Source organism: Pelophylax lessonae (genome assembly GCF_965119305.1).
Source record: "Pelophylax lessonae genome assembly, chromosome: 6".
NCBI classification, from domain to species: Eukaryota; Metazoa; Chordata; class Amphibia; order Anura; family Ranidae; genus Pelophylax; species Pelophylax lessonae.
Window position 1 is genome coordinate 251,105,174 of NC_138773.1, and position 21,675 is coordinate 251,126,848.

The 21,675-nt window shown below is 42.5% G+C and overlaps 1 protein-coding gene across 5 annotated transcripts in view; it reads left to right on the top strand.

The window, feature by feature from the left end:
- LOC309557535 (neurabin-1-like) overlaps positions 1 to 21,675 on the top strand; it is a 224,713-nt gene that overhangs the window by 200,692 nt on the left and 2,346 nt on the right. For all 5 annotated transcript variants that reach the window (XM_082260296.1, XM_082260292.1, XM_082260294.1 and 2 more), the window contains one exon: positions 16,034 to 16,222. In XM_082260296.1, the coding sequence (XP_082116422.1) occupies positions 16,034 to 16,222 (189 nt within the window). The remainder of the gene's footprint in view (positions 1 to 16,033; positions 16,223 to 21,675) is intronic.

A 21,675-nucleotide genomic window follows, 5' to 3' on the forward strand; every position in this document is an offset into this window, starting at 1 on the left:
TGTACTGTGGGGTTTGTGCTAGGAGTCCTGTACTGTGGGATTAGTGCTAGGGGGTCTGTACTGTGGAGTTTGTGCTAGGGGGCCTGTACTGTGGGATTAGTGCTAGGGGGTCTGTACTGTGGGGTTTGTGCTAGGGGGTCTGTACTGTTGGATTAGTGCTAGGGGGTCTGTACTGTGGGGTTTGTGCTAGGGGGTCTGTACTGTGGGGTTTGTGCTAGGGGGCCTGCACTGTTGGATTAGTGCTAGGGGGCCTGCACTGTTGGATTAGTGCTAGGGGGTCTGTACTGTGGGGTTTGTGCTAGGGGGCCTGTACTGTGCGGTTTGTGCTAGGGGGGTCTGTACTGTGGGGTTTGTGCCACTCTGTCAGTGTATTCCAAAATAGGGTGTCTCTCACAGTATATCCCATAATAGGGCCCCTGCTCCCTATTATGGGATATACTAGTACTGATGGACATATAGAAAAAAACAGGGAGAACCAGAACCAAAGAGGGGGAAGGCCCTAAAGCACAATATAATAGTAAACGGGGTATAAATGAAATGGTTCCCTAACAAAAAATACTGACACAGAAATATATCAAAATGACAATTTATTAGAAATATACAATGTAATCCATTGGATTACATTGTATATTTCTAATAAATTATTGTCATTTTGATATATTTCTGTGTCAGTATTTTTTGTTAGGGAACTATTTCATTCATACCCCGTTTACTCTTATATGGTGCTTTAGGGCCTTCCCCCTCTTTGGTTCTGGTTGTCCCTGTTTTTTCTATATGCCTTTTACCATTAAGAGTATCACTCATTTGCGCTGTACAATTGACACCTCTATTTACATAATTTCCTAATTCTGTGTCCGTGGTACTGCTATTTGTGCTTGTGGCTTTCCACTTTTTTCCTTTTTTGTTAGTACTAATGGACCCCTTAATATGTGATATATTGGGAGAATTTGTTCACGCAAGCAAAATACAGGGGACAAAATGGGTGGAGTCTATAAGGGGCGGGGCTTCTGAGAAATGGGAGGGGTCAAAATGGAAGGGCGGGGTCTTGCGCCCCACCATCTTAAAACTTCACCAGCCGCCACTGCAATTGTCATTTAAAATGCAACAGCGCTAAAAGCTGAAAATTGGCCTGGGCAGGAAGGGGGTGTAACTGCCCTGTATGGAAGTGATTAAGTAATCATACCAAGCAGGTGCTAATCATAAATTGCATATAGAAGCTAAAACAAAGGAGGCTTAAAACTAGGCGAGGAAGAGCCAAACTCTGCTACTAAGTTGAGGTTGAAAAAGACTGTTTCATGTCGCAGGTCATACACCATGGCAATATTGAGCACAAGAAGACACAAGGTAGATATACTGCCTCAGCAAGGTCTCTCCCAGGGAAAGATTTCAAAGCGGACTGGGGTTTCAAGATGTGCTGTTTTAAGCTCTCTTGAAGACTCCCAAAGAAGCAGGCAAAGGCGAGGACCGTAGACGCAGTGGTCAGCCAAGAAAACTTAATTCAGCAGATGAGACCCATCATGCTTCCCTTTGACATCCGAAGATGTTCAGCAGTGCCATCAGCACAGAACTGTGGGAAATCCGTGGGACCCAGGTACACATCTACTGTTTGGAGAAGTTTGGCCAGAAGTGGGCTTCTTGGAAGAATTGCAGCCAAAAAGCCATACCTCTGACGTGAAAACAAGGCTAAGCACCTCAACTATGCACAAAAAACATAGGAACTGGGGTGCAGAAAAATGGCAGCAGGTGCACTGGACTGACAAGTCAAAATGTGAAATATTTGGCTTTAGCAGGAGGCAGTTTGTTCACAAAAGGATGGAGAGCGATATGAGTGTTTGCAGGCAACAGTGAAGTGTGATGGAGGTTCCTTGCAGGTTGGGGCTACATTTTTGCAAATGGGGTTGAGGATTTGGTAAGGATCAATGGTGTCCTCAATGCTGAGAAATACAGGCAGATACTTAGCCATCATGTGATACCATCAGGGAGGCATAGGATTGGCCCCAAATGTATTCTGCAGCAGGATAACATCCCCAAATATAAAGCTAATGTCAGTAAGACCTCTTCAGTGTAAAGAAGAACAAGAAGCAGTGGCGGCTGGTCAGTAGGGGGCGCAGGGGCGCCGCCCCCCCAGGCTAGTCACCATGTGAAATCAGCATTAAAAAAAAGTGTACCTTTGATATGGCAGCGGGGCGCCGGACACATTGCTGGCTATGGGAGGAGTGGGGGCTTTTGATCATGTGCCTCTTTGCTTGTAAGGTGATTGGTGGCCATTTAGAGTGTACTCTGGGCGCAGAGCGATGCGCCCCGAACACTCCCATTTATGATTTCCGTGCTGTGATTGGTCCAGCCTGGACCAATAAGGATGTCCGACGTCATAGGGGCAGTGTTTTGGAGAGTTCAGTGTAAGGATCACTAGTGTTGTGGGGGCGGGCACATCGTTTATGACAACACCTCCCTTCCTCTAGCGTCACCTGCAGTGTCATCCTTGCATGTTGTACTGCTGCTGAGCGGAGCGGGACAGGACTCGGGTAATGTGGGAAGAGGACGCAGTTTGCCAGGTACAACCATGCCCATTAAGGAATATGCTGCTACATAGTTGACAGAGCGGCTTTGTCCTGCATGTAGGCTAGATCTTAGTACCCGCCCCCTGCCTGCACTGTGCACACTGTACTATTCCCTCAGCAATAGAGTGGATTAGGTGGAGCACATGAGGTGGGGATGGCATCGGTTATAAATGTTTCCTGATTAATATGCATTGTAGATAACTTTCCTGCTTCTCTGTTTGCCTGAACAGTGGCTTCTCCCTCCCCTCTCACTTCATTTCTGTCACTTCTATTTTGTCTGTCTTTCAGAGTGTCCTGATGTCCGTGGGACATTACCAGCGTCCCCCCGCCTCCTTTTTTTTTTTTTTTCTTTTATATTTTTTTTTTTTTCTTTCACTGCTCTGGACGATGTAGGAGCCCATTCCTTGTCTATGTAGTGACCCCTCCTCCTGTGCTCTTTTCCGCTCACCCCCCCCCCCCCTCCTCTCCAGCCCTACTGTCAAGCTGAGTGATGCCCTCTCCCATCTGTGTCTGTGCTGCTGAGTGATGCCCTCTCCCCTCTGTGTCTGTGCTGCTGAGTGGTGCCCTCTCCCCTCTGTGTCTGTGCTGCTGAGTGGTGCCCTCTCCCCTCTGTGTCTGTGCTGCTGAGTGGTGCCCTCTCCCCTCTGTGTCTGTGCTGCTGAGTGGTGCCCTCTCCCCTCTGTGTGTCTGTGCTGCTGAGTAATGCCACTAACTACTCAGCTAACAGGTAACACACTTTCACACTTGGTATTAGTGATATAGCTGTGGAGACCACTGTTCTTTTACATTTTATTTTTAGTAAGGGCCTATTCACAAGAGGTGCAAGCAATGTGTCTCCCATGCAGGGCTGTCTTTGATCAGCACAGGGGGTACATAGGTGTTGTCCGCATCCCTATGCCAGCATCCCATTCATATCTACTGGGACATGAGGCTGCATTGACACAGCCTCTGTATCCTAATGACACGCAGGAGCGGGTTCCAAAAGAAAAGAATGAGACACTGGCACAGGGACGCACATAGCACCTGTACATCCCTGTGCTGATAACAGCGCCCTGCACAGGACACGAATATCCGCGCTGCATATAAATGGGCCCTAAAGAACCCATGTATATGGAGGCTTAGTGATCTTCCTAGGTATAAGAAAACATGGATTTTACACTGATCCTGCAAGGACCGGGTGAGTTTCAATCCATCTATGGTCATTCCTGCTAAAAAGAAGTAAATTTAAAGATCAACATCTCTCAAAGCAGCAGTTATTTTTCCTTCAATCTTTACACTGGCATAGATGTCTCCGCAGAAAGGATTCCCTCATCCACCTTAGTTGTGTGGATGGTAGGATCTGCTCAGTTTTTTTTTTGATCACACTGATCCATCTATGGCCGGCCTCCAGCTTACCATTTATTATACAATCTGATTGTACAATATCTTTTGGATCTACCACCAACTAAGGCATGTCTGATTTGATACTACTTAAATTATTTTTTATTTTTTTCCATCTGTTACAACGCTTTACTAAATCTAAAGGAGATTGTGCAGAGATTGTACAATCAGATTATATAGTGTATGCTCACCTTGAGTGTTTTTGTTCATAAGTCACGCAATTTTTTACTGCGTTTTTTGCCGCGAAGCAATGCCTATTACATTCTTCTGTTTGCGCCCCCCCCCCCCCCCCAAAAAATTTTGAGCACCAGCCGCCACTGGCAAGGAGTCCTAGAAGTGATGGTTTGGCCCCCACGGAGCCATGATCTCAATATTATCAAGTCTGTCTGGGATTACATGAAGAGACAGGATATGAGGTAACCCACAGCCACAAGATCTAAGGTTTGTTCTCCCAAGATGTTTGGAACAACCTAGCTGCCAAGTTCCTTCAAAAACTGTGTGCAAGTGTACCTAGAATTGATGCTGTGTTGAAGGCAAAAGGTGGTCACACCAAGTATGGATTAGGATTTCTTTTACTCATCTACCCTTTTTTTTTTTCTTTTTTTTTTTTACTCATTCTGTTAATATAAATTAACACTTGGATTTTTTGAAAGTTTTTTTTTTAATTCTCTGCATTTATTACACCTGCCTAAAACAACTGCACAGTAATTTGCATGTGGGGGGGGGGGGGGGGTGGTGTATGTGTGTACACACATTTTGTTATGTTACAGCCAAAAATGTAACATTTTATGTGACAGTCCAACACAAGGCACATAATTGTGAAGTGGAAGGAAAATGATAAATGCTTTTCAAAATGTTTTATAAATATGTGAAAAGTGTGGCTTACATTGGTATTTAGCTCCCCCGAGTCAATTTGTAGAACCACCTTTTGCTGCAATTGCAAGTCTATTTGGGGATGTCTCTACCAGCTTTACACATCTAGAGTAAATTTTTGCCCATTCTTCTTTGCAAAATAGCTCTAACTCTGTCAGGTTGTATTCAGAGCGTCTGAACAATTTTCAAGTCTTGCCACAGATGCTAAATTGAATCTAGGTCTGGACTCTGATTGGGTCATTCTAAAATGAAAATGCTTTGATCAAAACTATTCCATTGTAGCTCTGGCTGTATGTTTGGGGTCGTTGTCCTGATGAAAGGTGAACTTCTTCCTTAATCTCAACTCTTAACAGGTTTTCTTCTAAGATTGCCCTGTATTTGGCTCCATCCATCTTCCCATCAACTCTGACCAGCTTCCCTGTCACTGCTAAAGAAAAGCATCCCAACGACATGCTGCCACCAACATTTTTCCCGGTGGGGGTGGCGTGTTCATGGTGATGCGCAGTGTTAGTTTTCCGCCACACGTAGCGTTTTGCTTTTAAACCAATAAGTTCAATTTTTGTCTCATCTGACGAGCAACTTCTTCCTCATGTTTGCGTTGTCCCCCACATGGCTTCTTGCAAACTGCAAAGGAAAGTTCTTATGACTTTCTTTCAACAATGGCTTCCTTCTTGCCAGTCTTCCATAAAAGCCAGATTTGTGGAGTGCACGACTAATGTCCTGTGGACAGATTCTCCCACCTGAGCTGTGGATGTCTGCAGCTCCTCCAAATTCACATCAGTTTTCAAACATTTGTAAAAAAAAATGTTGAAAACGATTTATCATTTTCCTTCCACTTCACAATTGTGTGCCACTTTGTGTTGGTCTATCACATAAAATCCCAATAAAATACATTTACATTTTTGGGTGTAATATGACAAAACGAGGAAAATTTCAAGGGGTATGAATACTTTTTCTAGGTGTGTGTGTGTGTGTGTGTGTGTGTGTGTGTGTGTGTGTGTGTGTGTGTGTGTGTGTGTGTGTGTGTGTGTGTGTGTGTGCGCGCACACCAATAGATATACAAGAAAGGAGAGGGGGGGTGGTAGGAGATGGATGCATAAATAGCGAGGGTGACAGATGTGTGGATGGAGAAAGGCAAAGATAAAACAAATGTGAAAAAACTTTCCGTGCTAATCCTGTGTATAGACCACCTATTCCTCAACTCTATATACTACAGGAAACAGCTAGCACCACTATGCATCCAACTACCTGTAAAAATACAATAAAAAAAAATATATATATATATATATGTGTGTGTGTATATATATATATATATATATGTGTGTGTGTGTGTGTGTGTGTGTGTGTATATATGTATGTGTGTGTGTGTGTATATGTGTATATATATATATATATATATATATATATATATATTCACAAAAAAAGTGCTGCACTCTCCTTCAATAAAGTGCATTCAAATTATAGTGCATAAATATCTAAAAACTGTGTAAAAATCATATATATATATATATATATATATATATATATATATAAAAGAAAAGATGGACTAGTAAATGTATTAAATATATAGTGACTAGTCCTTTAATGATTCAATGTCCGTGAAAAAAAGTGCAGTCCCATACACCAGAAACTCTTCAGTAATTACCTCTGATCACCACAGTGCCCTTCACCCCACCTATGGGGGTCTTCTCACCTGCTTAAATGGGCCTCACTATTTAAAGGAGGGCTTTGCAGTGTTGTAAGTGGCACTGCTCCCACTGACTGTACACTCCAAATCCATGGCTCTCAGCATGGTGTCAATCGTATAGGAGAAAAGAACCATGGTGCAAATTGCTAATAAAAGTATTTATTACCATATAAAAAATCCACATGCATTTCAGAAGCAAAAAAACAGGCATTTCACAATACAATCCTCAGCCTACACAACTCCACCTAGTCCCAGCGTGATTACATCACCACCCACCTCACACGTAGCGCCCAATCAGCTTTATGAAAGGTTTTGTGGCTAAAGATAATACAAAGTAAATCATATCATTTATTTTTATATATATATATAATTAAAATGTGTGTGTGTGTGTGTGTGTGTGTGTGAAAAAAGTGTGTATGTGCTTTCAGTAAAAAAAAAAAAAAAAAAAGCAGCGTTGGGATAGGCTTGGAAAGGAATTTAAATGCATTAACTGATCGTTCTTTCATTATCTCTGAATTAAGCATTATTCTGTTTCTTTTCATTTTGTGAGCAACATCGTTGGAAGGATTAATGCTTTTGTCTATTTTCTCAAAGGTTGGAGCTTTGCCAGATCACAAAAATTCTGGTGTAAAGCTGACCCTTTGGAAGAATATCAGTCATGTTTGATCTTAAACATCTTTACTGACCTGAAATTACTGGGTGCTCCTGCCCTAGAAGCCTGCTTATGCCAGACTTGATCGTAGGATTTATATAATGTCCGTAAGGATACACTGAAAATCCACTAGTCAGAAACCCACGACCTTGTATACCCTCACTGCTAGACTGCAGGGTACCAGATGGCAGTCATGTGCTGGGCCTTAGGTAGTACAAGTTGTTTTCCAATACGAGATTTAGGTCCATTATACATTTTCGGTGTTTGGGTAGTAAGCAGATATAGATATATAATCAAGTGTTCTGGAATGCAAGAGGTTACTGCTTTTTGTTCGAAAAATGTGTTGAGTATGCTAAAAAAATGCATTTTAGAAAGAGATCAATCTGTGTATTGAAGGCAATCGGCTGGAAAACCAGCACTTAGGGGATCTGCTTACCTGTATATACAAACCTTACAAGTACATACAGGTAGCAGAGCCCCTGCTAAGTGCTCGGTGCTGTTTTTAAAGTAACCATTCACACACAAAGCTTTAAAGCTGCATTAAACCCAAAACCAAAAATGTATTATATTGTCGCTTACCAATCATTAGATGTGGTAGCTGCATGAAATTTCTTTCTTTGCTTCCCCCCCCCCCTCCTTCTATTTTCACCTGGTCATCTGGCCAGTAACACACCTCATGTATTAATGAGACACCACTCTGGATGCACAAGCACAGGAGGCACGGCAACAGCAGCATTGTCAGTCTGGGGGAGAGGTTAGTGTTAAATGTATTGGATTTAGACATACTAACAAATTGAAGCCAAACTCCCGCTCACACTTTGTAATCAATTAAAGCAAACATTTTTTTTCCTTTTGGGATAAAGGTTTTACATGAATAAATAAAAGCTGATCTTTTTATTCACCACTTCCAGTGTTAAGTGGTTTAGCTCATTTATGTAAACTGTTACTTTCTGCTGGAGAACTTGAGCTTGTGAAAAATAGACTTGCTGGGCTGGCTGAATTGCCAGATGAAAATTGAAGAAAGAGACTAAAAAACAATGTAATACAACTGTCACATCGAAGAATTGGTAAGCTGCATTATGATAAATGTTTGCTTTTGGATTTAATATTGCTTTAACACCCGCCTAAGGCCTCGTTTACGCGAGGGGCAGTAAATCTAAGTGGCCAATGACTTAGTACAGTGTTGCTGTTGTGCCGCGGTGAGAATGGGGGATGGTCTGTCTGCCAAATGTGAAAATATGTACCAAACATGCCCCATTTAAGTACATGGGATCGCACCGCAGCAGTGCATAATGCTCATGGTTCTATCCCGGTGCTGGGATTTTTCACTGGTTAAGACGGACATTCGAGAAGCAACAAATCTTCTTTGAAAAGCAATCCACAGTGGATTGCTCTTTGGAGGAGATCATAAACACCCCTACAAGAATTAACCAGGCAAAGAGGCACGCAGTTCTCAGCCATGTGACTTTCGTTTTCAAATCGCATTGAGCTCAGCTGAAACTTATTTTCAAAAAAAAAAAAAATCTTCTCCTGGTGTGTTTTTAACTTTGTGGATTGAGCCTAATGTTTTCTTTATAAGAGGTTACTTTATGTTCAGCTGCTATTGCTTCACTTGGCATGGTGCTTTTTGTCTTAATTATGGAGGTCTGACTGATAAGTTTCATGTTGGTAAACGTCAAACCTTAACTTAACCAATGTATACATATATGGCCGAGCCGGTACTCTCCAGTTCAGGGAGGATGTCCCAGAGGTGCAATCTGTGACAATTTTGTCTGGTGCTGACACAGCAGATCACAGTACTCCGTACCAGGCTTCTGTGATTGCTCCAGGTACCATGTGATCTCTGTGACCAATCACATGATCACAATATTAAGCCAAGCTGGCATGAATGAAAGCCATTCATGACAGTTTACTTGTGATCTGTGATTAGTCACAGAGATTAAGTGGTACAGAGCCAATCGCAACGGCCCTGTAGCCAATCACTGCAATAACAATAGTAAACAATGAGCCATTTTAGACTGCTAAAACAATTGCTTTTACAGTAATCATCACTGTAATAGGCAGTAGCAGTGTGAAATAAAAATCCAAAGCACCTTTACCACAGTGAGACTGTGGCACTCTGGTGACAGTATGTAAAAAAAAAAAGTTTTTTTTTTTCATACATATTGTCGCCAGTCAGTGTCCCTGATTGCCACCATACCAGTAAAATTGTCCCTACTCGCCAGCATCCCGCTTAGTGTCCCTGATCACAGCCACATCAGTCATTGTATCACAATAAGGACTTGTTCACATGTGCGATGCTCTCTGAAGGGCCATTCTTGTTGGGGTTGCTTGTCAGAGAGCATTTGACAGGCAGCGAGCGTCGCCAACTGCTTTAACCTCTTGAACCCGCATAAGCAACCTTATTCAGTTGGATGGGTCACGATTGGCAGGTGCACAGGGGGTATAATTCCTTCCACCACCTCCCAACCTCATGTGGATGAGCCCTAATGCCGCAACCAGTCACAGTTCTCCAATCACCAGCCAGTGTCACCAGACCAGTGTAGCTAGAGTCGGTGTTCCTGATTTTCCTGTTTATTGACCACACTTCTGCCTGCTGCCTGGACGGACCCTTTGCTGATCAGGTGTCTAAGTTCCTGCAAGATATCAGTCCCAGCCATCCCCTGCGGACAACTGCACTCCTGGAACCACAGGAACTCTTATTCTTCCTATCCTCAGTTTCCTGTACTTTCTGGCCAGTGAACATGGCATTTTTGGGGGCAGCTATGTACCGTTAGGCTAGGCTTGCTTAGCTAATAGGAACAGGGACTGCTGTAGGTGACCAAGCACACTAAGCTATGTTCCCTGACCACTTGTATAGAGATGACTAATGCAGTAGGGCTGCAACTAACGATTATTTTCATAATCTATTAGTTGGTCGATTATGGTTTCGATTAATCGGATAAAAACCTAAAAAAAAGTTGGTGTATAATTTAGTTAATATTCTTGAATATCTTTATGCAGTGGTATTTGGTTGGATAATTCACTCTGAGACAGATATATGTATTATTTGAGTCTGATATGTACCACATTTAAACCTCTGAGATCAATATTTTTAAAAGACCTAAAACACTGTTTTGCAAATTTTCAGACCGGATTGTTATACAATATTCATGACAGACTCCCTTAATAATAGGCAGGTAGCTTGATACAAGCTCTCTGCATCTGCTGTCACTTATGCTGGTCATACGCAAACTACATTTTTTAGAACATTTTTAAAAAAAACATTCATCCAATTTTTGTGCAAATATTATTGGTCCAAAAATCCAACACGTGTATGGGCAGCAAAAGACAATTAGTAGCAGCAGCATGCTTTTTTTTTTTTTTTTTCACCTGACATGATGGTGTTAAAAAAAAAAAAAAAAATTTGCCCTTTATAGTAAAAAAAAAAGCAGATATCGCTACTGTAATATAATTATAATTTCTACTGTGAAACAGTGAAAGTATTATATCTTGTATCATGTGTATGTATATAAAAAAAAATATGCCCAGAAGTCGGATATGCAGGATATTTTAACTGGGAGTCAGACATGAAGCTATATGAAGGGTGGAGGGGGGAAAATAACATTTTTATATTTAAGTAGTACTAACAGCTGAGACTTTTTTTTTTTTTTTCATGGATATAATAATTTAAAATATAATGCACAATATTAGCAAACTTTAAATTTAATTGTAATGCCTTACATCACCTCTAGTCTATCGGCCTCAACCTTCTCTGGGTTAAGATGCTTATCTTCCCAGCACAGAGTCCTTAACCACTTGCCGACCGGTCACGTTGACCGTACTGTGGCAGAGTGGCCCGATATCGTCCAGCGATGTAGACCTACGTCGCTAGACTCCTCCCCTTGTGGGCGGCGTGCTCCCGCTGTTTTCAGTCACAGCGGGAGTCTGGCCAGGGGAAGAGGTGGTGATCACCGCCGCTCTTCCCCGATCGTCTGGGATCGAGTGTGGAAATCCGCCCGCTTGTGTAAACAAAGCGGGCAAATCTCCTAAGTGACAGACAGGGTCAGATTGCAGGATTCAGCATAGCTAAACCTGCGATCTGTCCCTGTGTCACTCAGTCCCCTCCCCCCACATACGTCAGTAAGCACCAGGCATACATTAACCCCTCCCTCTCCAATAAAATTAACCCCTTCCCTGCCAGTGTCATTTTTACAGTAACAGTGCATATTTATAGCACTTATTACTGTAGTAAATGTCACTGGTAACCCCAAAAGTGTCAAATGTCAGTCAAGGGTCTGATCTGTCAGCCGCAATGTCGCAGTCCCGAAAAAAAATCGCAGATTGCCGCCAGATCACCGCCATTACTAATTTTAAAAAAAACAATAAAAATGACATAAATTTCCCGTAGTTAGTAGCTGCGATAACTTTTGCGCAAACCAATCCAAATACGCTTATTGCGTTTTTTTTTTTTTTTTTTATTACCAAAAATATCTAGCAAAAACTAATTGGCCTAAAATGTTAAAAATTTTGATTTTTACATTTTTTTGGGAGGGGAATTTCATATAAAAAATGTGAAAAATATTATTTTTTCAAAATTGTCGCTATTTTTTTTTTTGTTTGTTTTTATAGCGTAAAAGTGAAAATCACACAGGTGATTAAATACCACCAAAAGAAATCTCTATTTGTGGGGGAAAAAAAGACATCAATTTAATTTGGGTACAGCTTTGCATGACCACGCAATTGTCCGTTAAAATAACGCAGTGCCGAATCGCAAAATATGGCCTGGTCAGGAATGGGGTTAAATTTTCCGGTCTTAAAGCGGTTAAAAAAATGCTCATTGAGAATTTTTTTGTCAAGGACATGTAGCTAAATACATTTTGGCCTAAATATGACAAAAATTGAATATATTGGATATTTTTTAACTGTCAAAGTAGAAAAATATTATTTTTTCAAAATTTTCGCATTTTTTTATTAATATTGCAAAAAATAAAAAAGCGCAGAGGTGATCAAATACCACCAAAAGAAAGCTCTGTTTGTGGGAAAAAAGGATGTAAATTTCATTTGGGTACGGCGTTGCATGTCTGCGCAATTGTCAGTTAAATTTGCACAGTGCCGAATCGCAAAAAGTGGCCTGGACGTAAGGCAGCAAAATCCTCCGGTGGTTAAAGTGATTGTAAACGCTGGATTTTTTCTTTCTAAAAATCTTGTCATACTTACCCTCCCTGTGTAATGATTTTGCACAGAGCAGCACTGATTCTCCTCTTCTACCTCCCCCCCCCCCCCCCCCACAGCACTTCTGGCCCCTTCTGCCTTCAAAGTGCCCCTATATGAAGCAGCAAAGTATAGTACTGTATATAGAGCGTCCCTATCGCAAGGTAAAAAGAACCTCTGCCTTTAGAATCACTTGGTTCCTTCTCTTGCCCAGGACTACATTTCCCATGAGGCATTGCTACTCACACATTCACAAGTTCTCTGCCATCTACATGCATGTATGGATGGTGTACTGAGCTGTATGTGTGTTGCACTGTATTTTATGATAAGTAAACAAATAATGCATTCTGTATGCAGGACAACAAATCGGCTGACCGATTAATCGATTACGAAAATATTTGACAACTATTTTCATAATCTATTAGTTGTCGATTAGTTGTTTCAGCCCTATAATGCAGTATATTGGTTTTGATACAATTGGTTGATTTGTGTAATAAACAAGATGCAATGTCTGGTACACAGTCCAGGGACCTAAGTCTCACACTTGTTGAATCACCATACTCCAAAGGACACTCCACATGTCCCTCTGCTATATGTGAAATAAATCTTATAAGCTTAAAAAAAAAAAATTGTGGTCATTCCCCATTTTCCAAAAACTTGTGGCAAACAAAATGCAGTCTTCAAAAGACTCACCATGCCTCTTAGAAGATACCTGGGGATGTTTGCTTTCCAAAATGTGGTCATTTTGATGGGTGTTTCCGATGTCCTCGTGTTCCACGGCCTGCAAAAATGTGATGCGTAGTCAGGAAATTTGATGTGCAATTTATGCCCCTAGAAAGTCTAAAGGTGCTCCTTGGATTTTGGGGCCCTCTGTGGGGCTAGGCTGGGAAAAAGTCATACTATAGGTACAACCCAAAACCCATTCTGCTACTCCTAAGTATGCCTATGATGGGTGTTGAAAATATGGTATTAATTGGCAACTTTGTGTTAAAAAAGAAAAAAATATTCTATTTTCTGCATTTTCCAAAAACTTGTAAAACATTACATTTTCAAAAAAACTAATTATGCCCGTTAGAAAATACTTTTGGTGTTTTCCAAAATGTGGTAATTTTTTGGGTTATTCGACTGTCCTGGTGCTCCAGGGCCTCCGAAAATAGGTAGGCAGGAAATTAGCTGCATAATTTACTGAGTTCTACTCGAGGGTTCAAAGCTGCTCTTTGGGTTATGGGCCCATCAATGCATTTAAGCTGTGAATGCCTCCCATGTGGTATCCCCATACTGGAGAGGTATAACGGAATATATTTTGGTGTGTAATTAGAAGTATGCATATGCTGTGTGTGATATATAATCTACTCCTTTCTGAAGGAAAAAAAAAAACATTTTTATTTAATTTCTTTATTTTCCCAAAAAAGTGACAAAAAATTACAGCTTCAAAAAACTCATTGTGCAGCCTACTAACTACCTTGGACTGTCTACTATCCAAAAAAGGGGGAATTTGGGGGATATTTCCTGACATCTTAGTGCCTCCAGAAATGATAGGCTGTCAGTACATCAGGATTGATTAATTTTCAGATAGAAAGATATAATGCGTGTGTGTGTGTATACACATATACAGTATCTCACAAAAGTGCCGCCCTCGCATTTTTGGTAAATATTTTATTATATCTTTTCATGTGACAAAACTGAAGAAATTACACTTTGCTACAATGTAAAGTAGTGAGTGTACAGCTTGTATAACAGTGTAAATTTGCTGTCCCCTCAAAATAACCACACACAGCCGTTGATGTCTAAACCGCTGGCAACAAAAGTGAGTACACCCCTAACTGAAAATGTCAAAATTGGGCCCAATTAGCCATTTTCCCTCCTCGGTGTCATGTGACTCGCTAGTGTTACAAGGTCTCATTCACACAGAATGGGGAGCAGGTGTGTTACATTTGGTGTTATCGCTCTCCCTCTCTCTCATGGCACCTCAAGAACTCTGAGTGTGAAAAAAAGAATTGTTGCTCTACATAAAGATGGCCTAGGCTATAGGAAGATTGCCAAGACCCTGAAACTGAGCTGCAGCACAGTGGCCAAGACCATACAGCGGTTTAACAGGACAGGTTTCCGCTCAGAAAAGGCTTCGCCATGGTTGACCAAAGACGTTGAGTGCACATGCTCAGCGTCATATCCAGAGGTTATCTTTGGGAAATAGACATATGAGTGCTGCCAGCATTGCTGCAGAGGTTGAAGAGGTGGGGGGTGAGCCTGTTAGTGCTCAGACCATATGCTGCACACTGCATCAAATTGGTCTGCATGGCTGTCATCCCAGAAGGAAGCCTCTTCTAAAGATGATGCACAAGAAAGCCCACAAACAGTTTGCTGAAGACAAGCAGACTAAGGACATAGATTACTGGAACCATGTTCTGTGGCCTGATGAGAGAAAGGTAAACGTATTTGTTTTAGATGGTGTCAAGCGTGTGTGTCAGCAACCACGTGAAGAGTACAAGGACGAGTTTGTCCTACCTAGTCAAGCATGGTTGTGGAAGTGGAGTGTCATGGTCTGGGGCTGCATGAGTGCTGCTGGCACTGGGGAACTACAGTTCATTGAGGAACCATGAATGCCAACATGTACTGTGACATACTGAAGAAGAGCTTGATCCCATCCCTTCGGAGACTGGGCCACAGGGCAGTATTCCAACATAACGACCCCAAGCACATCTCCAAGACGACCAATGCCTTGCTAAAGAAGCGGAGGGTAAAGGTGATGAACTGGCCAAGCATATCTCTAGACCTAAACCCTACTGAGCATCTGTGAGGCATCCTCAAACGGAAGGTGGAGGAGCACAAGGTCTCGAACATCCACCAGCTCCATGATGTCACGGAGGAGTGGAAAAGGACTCCAGTGGCAACTTATGAAGCTCTGGTGAACTCCATGCCCAAGTGGGTTAAGGCAGCGCTGGAAAATAACGGCGGCTACACAAAATATTGACACTTTGGGCCCAATTTGTAAATTTTCACTTAGGGGTGTACTCGCTTTTGTTGGCAGTGGTTTAGACATTAATGACTGCTACAACATAAAGTAGTGAGTGTACAGCTTGAATAACAGTGTAAATTTGCCGTCCCCTCAAAATAACAACGCAAAGTGTAATTTCTTTAGTGTTGTCACCTGAAAAGATATAATTTACAAAAAATGTGAGGGGTGTACTCACCTTTGTGAGATACTGTGTGTGTGTGTGTGTGTGTATGTATGTGTGTGTGTGTATATATATATATATATATATATATATACACACATTTATTTGGGTTATTTCAAAGGAGTGTTTTGGGGGTGTATTTCTGACTTGGCTGTCTGTAATGTTATACAAGTAGGACTGGCTTAGACCAGCTAAATAATAAATTACAGTCCTTGTGACTTTATAGTGTCAAATCTACAAAATGTCAAGTGAGGCATATTGTTCCCTTATCAAAGTATAGTCTGAAGTCCTATCTAAAATTGGCATAGATGAGGAAAATGACAAAATAAGCTCAGCCGGGTGACTAGTGGGACTGGGGCCAGGAGTTTACTAGATGATGAAGAAATGACGGTTTTATAGTGTCATGGCTGTGGTGGGATTTCTCTTTTTGGCTCTGGAGGCCATCCAGATAGCAATATCGAGCAGCCTCTGAGATATTAGCCAGAGTTACAGAGCTCTTCTCTTTTTGCAGGCGTTGGATGAAGATGTCACAGCCAGTGGGAAGCAAAACCAATGGCACAGCCGGCCAGTGTCTGACTGGAGTGCTCAGCAGGTGTGTCACTGGTTAATAGGAATGAATATGGAGCAATACATCACAGAGTTCACAGCAAAGAACATTGATGGACAGCAATTAATGCTACTGGATAGTGATAGACTAAAGGTAAGAGCCACTATTTTCTGCATCCGCACTAATCACAAATGGAAAATGTCCACGACTGACAGTTTTTGTATAGGATGTTTAAGGGAAACTATATTTATAGCTGGTTTAAAGTAGCATTATAGGTAAAACTTTTTTCACTTGTCAGATTTTTTTCAGCTGTGTCTCATTGGCTATGGGACAGGAAACAATGGTAAAATCTTCACAAACCGGAAGTAAGAGGAAATCCATGCAAAATAGGAAAATCTGAATCTAGTGTCCCCATTGGAATATTCCCCTCTTACTTTTCTTGGTACAATCTTGGTGAAAATAAAACAGGACAAATAGGGAGGGTGAATTTCCCTAACTAGGACGCAGTCAGCAATAAAAACATATTGGGTGTTCTAATCCATCTCAAATCTATTCAAAACAAAAAAAATATAAGAAATATAAGAAAAAATGTAATGCAGCTGTGTATTTATTATTAAATGTTTTTTTTTTTCAGTGCAAGCTTTGTAATTGCCTAAATTTGACTTGATATCTGCCTCTTTAAGTTCCAATACATCAGAGCTCAGACTTGGAGACAAGGCAACATTAGGAGTCAATTTGTTTGTGCTAGGAAGGAGCATGCCTGTATGCAGGAAAGAGTTCATTGTGCTGCTTCTCCTTCATTCCTTCATTGTCCAGGCTGGGGGAACTTCCATGACAGCCTGGGTTTAGAGAAAGTAGATTGAATGATATAGGCCATCATTCAACCCAGAAGACCTGAGACAAGAGTTAAGGAATTACTGTGGGAGAAGGCTTTGGGTTGAGTGGAGTATTGCAACAAAGCTTTGTTTCACATCTCATCTCCCCCCCCCCCCCCAAAAACTGTTGTGAGGGACAAAGGAGATCAGAAAAAGTTCAGGACACTGGCAAACAGAAAAACTTGTAAGCCAGGCTCCATATAACTCCTTTCCCTAGTGTGTCTCACTTGTTTAGCAGTGTCCTAATTTTAATATTTTGCTAGCCTTCTACCTTTGTGGTATATTTTCCTTGATTTACTTCAGTCAAGATTCTTGATGCACCGCTGATATTTTTTTTTCGTTGGTGACTTCAGTTGGGATTACCACATTGATGTGTTAGCTGGTCTCCACTAGTCTAGTCCTACAGCACACCTTCAGCCCTGCCTACTCTTTTTGTGGGTGTTGCTCACTCACCCTACCCCCTCTCCCCCTGTCAGAACACAATAGCACAGAACATCGCTTGGCTACTTTAGCAAGCTCCTCCGAGGTGGGTTTTTTTTTTCCCTTTAGCCTGCTGGGTTAATCGAAAAAAAAATGTACTGTGTGTACCAGGCTTTAAGCTTGAGCCTTCTGCTGTTGACCAGCTGGTCTTCTCTTTTGGACGTGTTTTGTTTGTCCAAACTTCCCTTGGGGGACCTTGTTTCCTGGGGCTTGGCCCACCAGATTTATTTTGCTGGTGACCACATCTTGTTCCAGTTTTCTCCTCATCTGGTTGGGTTTTTCCATCTGTTTTTTGGTTAATTGTTGTCCCATTTTCAGCCGACAGTGGGCTACAGTCCTCTGTCGGCTGAGGCACTCAGTCGGCCCAGGCTCAATCCTGACTTTATTGTCGGCATCCAGCCAACAGCCTGGACTGGCAGTTGGCTTAGCCTCTGAGAGCCACTGGGAAACTGAGCCAGCTGCTCCCGCCCCCTGCTCAGCTTGACACTCAGTGAGTGCTGGAGGGCCAGAGCAGAGGAGAACTGAGCGATCAGTGGTGTTTAATTGCTCATTTCTCAGTGCAGAGGGGGCAAGGGATTGATGCCGCATTCACCTAGGTCAGCAGCAGCCCCAAAAGTTTTGGCCCTGGTGCTAGCATTGTTGCGACAGCGGGGGATTGCGGTGCTGGGGTACCTGGACTATCTATTGTGAGCAGAGTCTCCCACTGCTCTACAGGACAACCTGGACATCACTGTGCGGACTCTGCAGGCATTTGGTTGGACTTTTAAAATTCCAGAAGTCTGCTCTGGTTCCGTCCACCAAGTTGGACTATCTGGGTCTGACTCTGCCTCAGCCAGGGTGTTTTTCTTCCACTGGATAAGCTCCAGAAGCTGCAGGACGCTGTTCAACTTCTGTTGTCCAGCAGTCGGTTGTCTCTCAGGACTTGCATGCGGGTGCTGGGCCTGATGGTGTCTACCTTCGAGGCGGTTCTGTTTGCACAGTTCCACACTAGACCTCTGCAGAAAGAGATTCTTGCCAAGTGGGACAAGAATCTACAGTCTCTAGACAATCTGATCTTGCGGAGTCGGGTTATGAGAGAGTCCCTGATCTGGAGTCTCTCCGGCTCTTCGAGGAAAAGCTTTCCTTCCCCTGTACTGGACGGTGGTCACCACTGATGCCAGCCTGTCCAGTTCGGGAGGTGTTTTGGGCACAGATTGTGCTCAGGGGGGTCTGGACTCCATACTACCAATCAAAGTACTGGAACTTCAGGCGATCAGACTTTGTCTGGTCCATTAGAAGGTTAGTCCTCGGGTGTCCAGTACAAGTGCAATTGGACAATGCCATGGCCGTGGCATGTCAGTCACCAAGGAGGCACAAGACTTGTCCTGGCAGGTTGAGAAGTAGCCGGCATTCTAAGGTGGGCGGAACGTTTAGTTACAGCTCTCTGCTGTGCATTTTCCGAGCGTGGTAAATTGGCAGGATTATTACCTGTCGACAGGCATTGGACCACGGGGAGTGGTCTCTTCCTCCGGAGGTGTTTCACCAGCTGCCTCTCTGGTGGGGAACTCCCGTGGTGGACCTGTTGGCCTTTCGTCTCAACAGGAAGGTGCAGAGATTCGTGGCAAGGTTTCGAGATCCTCTAGCCGATGCCACAGATGCACTGGTGGCTCCTTGGGGCTAGTACCGTATGATATACGCCTTTCCTCTCAAACTTCTACAGAGGATCGAGGCAGAAGGAATTCTTGTAGCCTCGCCAGTCTTGGTACGCAGGTCTAGTACAGCTGGTGGCTGCTTTCACTTGGGGACTCCCTCTCAGAGAAGACCTGTTGGCCCAAGGGCCGATCTTTCATCCTGCTTTACAGTCGCTGGCTTTAACGGCTTGGCTGTTGAAAGCCTGGTGTGAAGAGTAGGGGGTTGTCTGACTCAGTGATTCCCAGGCTGTTAAAGGCTAGGAAATCTACCTCTAGGAAGATTTACCATCAGGTTTGGAAAGCATGCATTGCATGGTGTGAATCTCTGGGGGTTTCTCCCTGTTCTTTTTCGGTGGCTCGCATTTTGGCATTCCTCCAAAGAGGTGTGGATCAGCACCTGGCCCTGGGTACCATCAAGGGCCAGGTTTTGGCCTTGGCGATTTTTCTTTAAACTTCCTTTTGGCTACACATTCCTTGGTTCGCACCTTTTGTTTATGGGATTCGCCACTTGGCTACACCTGTGCTGTCTCCGTTGCCTCTGTGGGATCTCAGTTAAGTACTGTTTGTCAGCAGAGGAATCTCGTGAATATTTTCAATAGGCGGTTTCTGAAGAACCTTGTCCCAGAAGGTAGCCTTCTTGGTGGCAATTTCTTCCAAATGTCAGAGCTGGCAGCCTTGTCTTGTCGTTTATCTGGTGGTTCACAGAGAGAAAGTGGTGCTTCATCCTTGTCAGTCGTTCCTTCCTAAGGTTGTCTCTGGTTTCCATCCGAATTAACACATTGTGTTGCTTTCCCTGTGGCCTAAGTGTCCGAAGGAGCTTGCCTTGCATTCTCTGGTTGGGGTTTGGAAGATCAGGGTTTAACCCAGAATAACTATGCAGGTAAGGACTGACTAGGGACTCAAAAAATACTGAAACCAATGGGTCAGCATAACCGGCCAATGGCTAGCCTCCATGTTTCTCTTATTTAGCGGTTCTCTCATTATAGTAAACGTTCCATTCTATAGCCAGTACCTGACACCTCTGCAAGCTATGTGTCTGCCCATCCCTCATGCTGTTGGCATTATGGCTCAAATATACTCAGCCAGTCTTTCTTTCATATTCTTGATGTGAAGAGGCCACATTTTTTGCCGTGTTTATTAAAAAACGATTGCATCATTATTGTATTTGGTTTTAGAAGTAACAAATGGTGCCTTGTGATCAATTTTTAAATGAAGCCATGTTGCCGCTTTCTCCATTTTCACTAAACTTTGGTTTCTAGTTTCACCATCCTTTGTGTTGTTGGAAGGAATATTTTGCATGCTGTGTGTATTTGCACTGTATGAAGTATAAGCCAAAGAAAATTAAACGCGTGATATTTTAGACAGCCTTAAGTTAAATGGCCCCATCTGCTGGTGAAATAACTAATTTGCTGCTCTGTTAAAAGCAAAGCATAATGGCGCTTAGTCAATTGTAAGTCCTTTAGAAAGCTTACATGTTTATAATGATCTCTCCCCACTGCTTGAACTCAGTTACAAAGCATTTAAACTATAATCTGAAAATAGTGTCTTTAAAATGTGTGACCCTGAAGAGATTTTTCTACAACCCCAATTCCAAAAACATTGGAGTCTACAACCCCAATTCCAAAAACGTTGGGACGCTGTGTAAAATCTACATAAAAACAGAATGCAATAAATTGCAAATCTCAAACCTATATTTTATTAACCATAGAAAAAAAGAAAATGCATTTGTTTTAAACTGAGATAATGTGCCAAGAAAAAAGTAAGCTAATTTTGAAATTGATGGTAGCAAAAAAAAATTAGCAAAAGTTGGGACAGGGCCATCTTTACTACGGTGTAGCATCCTCTTTTCTATTAGCAACACTCAGTAAATGTTGCTGGAGATTTGAGACAGGAATGTTGTCCCATTCTTCCCTAATACATTAAATATTTTCAGTTGGTTAAAGGTCTGGACTGGACTTAAGCGTCCGGACTCTTCTACTTCAAAGCCATGCTGTTGTCATAGATGCAGTATCTGGTTCAGCACTGCTAAAATTTGCAAGGCCTTCCCTGAAAAAACATCATCTGGATGGGATTATATGCTGCTTCTAAACCTGGATCTATCTTTTCAGCATTAATGGTTTCCTTTTCAGATGTGCAAGCTGCCCATTCTTTATGCACCCCCATACCATCAGAGATGCAGGCTTTTTAACTGAGCACTGATAACAAGTTGGATTGTCCCTTTGCTCTGTAGTATGCGGCGCCCATGGTTGCCAAAAATGTCAAATTTTGATTTGTTTCCACAGAACTGTTTTCCACTTTGTAACAGACCATTTTACTGAGCTTTCACCCACAGAAGATGGCGTTTTCTGGATCATTTTGAGATTTAGCTATTGCTTTGCAGGATAAATCTTTAACTTGCATTTTTGGATGGCACAGCGAACTGTTTACAGACACTGATTTTTGGAAGTAATCCTGAGCCCATGCAGTGATGTCCATCACAGAATCATGCTTAATGCAGTGCCATCTGATGGCCCGAAGATCACGGGCATCCAATATTGTGTTTTGACTTTGTCCCTTGCGTACAGAGATTTCTACAGGTTCT